General features: G+C 34.5%; 1 protein-coding gene across 1 annotated transcript in view; it reads right to left on the bottom strand.

Moving 5' to 3' along the window:
- The window catches only part of LOC125045006 (transcription factor E2F4-like), a 15,355-nt gene that overhangs the window by 845 nt on the left and 12,010 nt on the right, over positions 1–2,500 (bottom strand). The window contains exon 9 of the mRNA XM_047642027.1: positions 1–2,391. This exon is cut by the window's left edge and continues 845 nt beyond it. Coding sequence (XP_047497983.1) covers positions 2,258–2,391 — 134 coding nt within the window. The 3' untranslated portion in view covers positions 1–2,257. The remainder of the gene's footprint in view (positions 2,392–2,500) is intronic.

Raw genomic sequence — 2,500 nt, 5'->3', positions numbered from 1 at the left:
CCTTTGAAATAGTGAAAAATAAAATACACTTAGGATGTGGCAAAAGCAAGAGAGAGAGAAAGGAAGAAGGAAAAGAGGGTAGGATTCTTATCCATTTTAACAAGAAATACAAACACCACTGCTTGCATCTGAAGTACAACTGGAATGTTAACATCAATAACCATAAGAAACCTTGCCACAAAGTATGGACAGCTCATATGATATTTATGCAAATAATGTATCTGCATGGCAACTAACTGGATCCTTTCCATTTTGTAAAATACTTTATGCATTAATATTTCTCAGACAACTATAACAGACTTTAAAGACAAGACATTTGCACTTGGAGTGTTAGATTTCAGTACATAAAGCTGAAAGGTTTGGGCTGGTAATAATAATGCATGCACAGCACTGAGTAACAACCAAGCAAGTCATCCTAGATTATAACCTGTAACCTGTAACCTATAATGACCCCAGCTCTTGTTACACAAGCAAAAACATTGAATTCCACTGCCATCTAGCACATTTATCTGTAAATAAATAATGTATCTATTCATATTAACAATGACTCCATCATCAATAATAGAAACTCAATACAAGTAAATAACTAATAAAGAAATTATAATAATACTGCAGAAATCCTATTACCATACTGCTGAGGTCATTATAGGTTATATTGTTACAATTTGTACTTGTACTGGCACCTCATACACTTGGTAGTGTAAATGTACCAAGATCTCATTCATCTTTATAAGCAGCAAGTCCCTAGATCAGCCTCTTTTCTGAATCACGACACTGCAAGTCACTTACAACTCACTGCTCTGAATAATTTTCAGACCAACTTATGAAATCCAGAAATTTATACCACACAGGCTCTCCTCAACTGATCTAGTGCACAACTGTAGCTATCTGATGACAGAGGTAACCTTTCTATAAAAGGTAAAGTATCCTTTGGTAGATGCAATGTACACTGGATAGCAACATTTCCGCTCATACTTGCTAAAAAGTACAATTCACCTGTATAACAACTTTTCCTAAGCAAGCACGAAAATAATTATTGGAGCATGTTACTAAGGTACTGTAAACAGACTCCAATCTGAAGCTAATGTGTTTCATGTCATAAACACAGCTACACTTCACTCATCACAGTTACCAAGAGATCATGGACAACCTTTCTGAACCACCATACCAAAGGGGCTTCATAATCATAAAAGAGTAAATTATTTTACTTCAGATTCACATAATTCATAATTCCCCCCCCCCCCCCCCCAAAAAAAAAAAAAAAAAAAAATGAAGCCTTTATGTACATACCTTTATGCACAAAATGTTTTCAATAAAGAGGATTTTACATAGATAATCTATGCATATACTTTTGTTTTGCTTTGAAACAAATACTGCAGGTTGTCAAATAGTAAAATTTATATCAATGCTAGAAGTACTTAAACCTTGTATGATGATAACTTGCTGAAAATTGCATGAACATTCAGAACAAAATTTTCTATGACCAAACTTTCTCCTCAAGGGGAAAACTCATTAAAAAACAATCAAAAATAATAAAATAAAATAAATAAATGGTAAAGGGTGAAAAAAATATTACAAGTACACAAGGACTGCATGCCAGCAGTTTAAAACTTCCAAGACCTGCTTGACAATTCTATAGTTACTCCCATTAGAATTTATTAAAAATAAAGGGGCATAAAACTATCACTCTGCTGCTCGATTTCCTTTCCTTTCAGATCCAACCATACATAACTTAGCACAAAAGATCTGCAAGGATATATATTAGAACATCAGCTCTAACTGGCAACAAAGGGTATCCTTCAGGGCTCATACAGCTTCCCTTGGAATCATCTGAAGGTCACTGGCCCGAGTCACATCAAGTCCTGGATTAACTGCCCTACCATGAAAGCAGAATCATTTGTGTTTAATATTTTCTTGTCCCTTACCACTTCTAACTTTCTCAAATTTATTCTGAAGTAACACAACTATGGAAAAGGACTTGACAAAAGAACTATGTACCACTTTCAACATCAGCAACCAATTTCATGAATGGTTTATATAACTTATCTATCCTCTTTTTCATTCATCTAAATACTGTTAACAGTCATCAATAAATAGAATATTACTCCAACAATTATATATTACAACATAACATTACATCATCTCAATGCCCTTGGTAACTTTTTAGCATTACATGCCCAAACATAATCAAGGGATGCTTTCAAAATGCAATTATCCACTGATGTGCCCACCAACTTTGCCAGTTCCATCACAAACTTCATTGCAAATCACTTTCAAGAGAACTCAATACTGGAACATCAAAGAAGTCGCAGACACCCTCAGTTTCATCTAAGTTGAACATGTAGTCTCTTTCAGATGGAGGTGGACTTAACCGCAGGAGAGGAGCAAACACTGGAAAAAAAATAAAATAAAAATTGTGTACAGCAAACTGGAGTTCATAATAAAACCTTAACATTATTAAAGAACAAGCCTTTAGTGCAGGAAACATCTACTGACTGGA

The sequence above is a fragment of the Penaeus chinensis genome, chromosome 36, assembly GCF_019202785.1.
Source record: "Penaeus chinensis breed Huanghai No. 1 chromosome 36, ASM1920278v2, whole genome shotgun sequence".
Lineage (NCBI taxonomy): Eukaryota > Metazoa > Arthropoda > Malacostraca > Decapoda > Penaeidae > Penaeus > Penaeus chinensis.
Note: the sequence above shows the minus strand (reverse complement) of the source record. Positions and strands in the feature narration are given on the sequence as shown.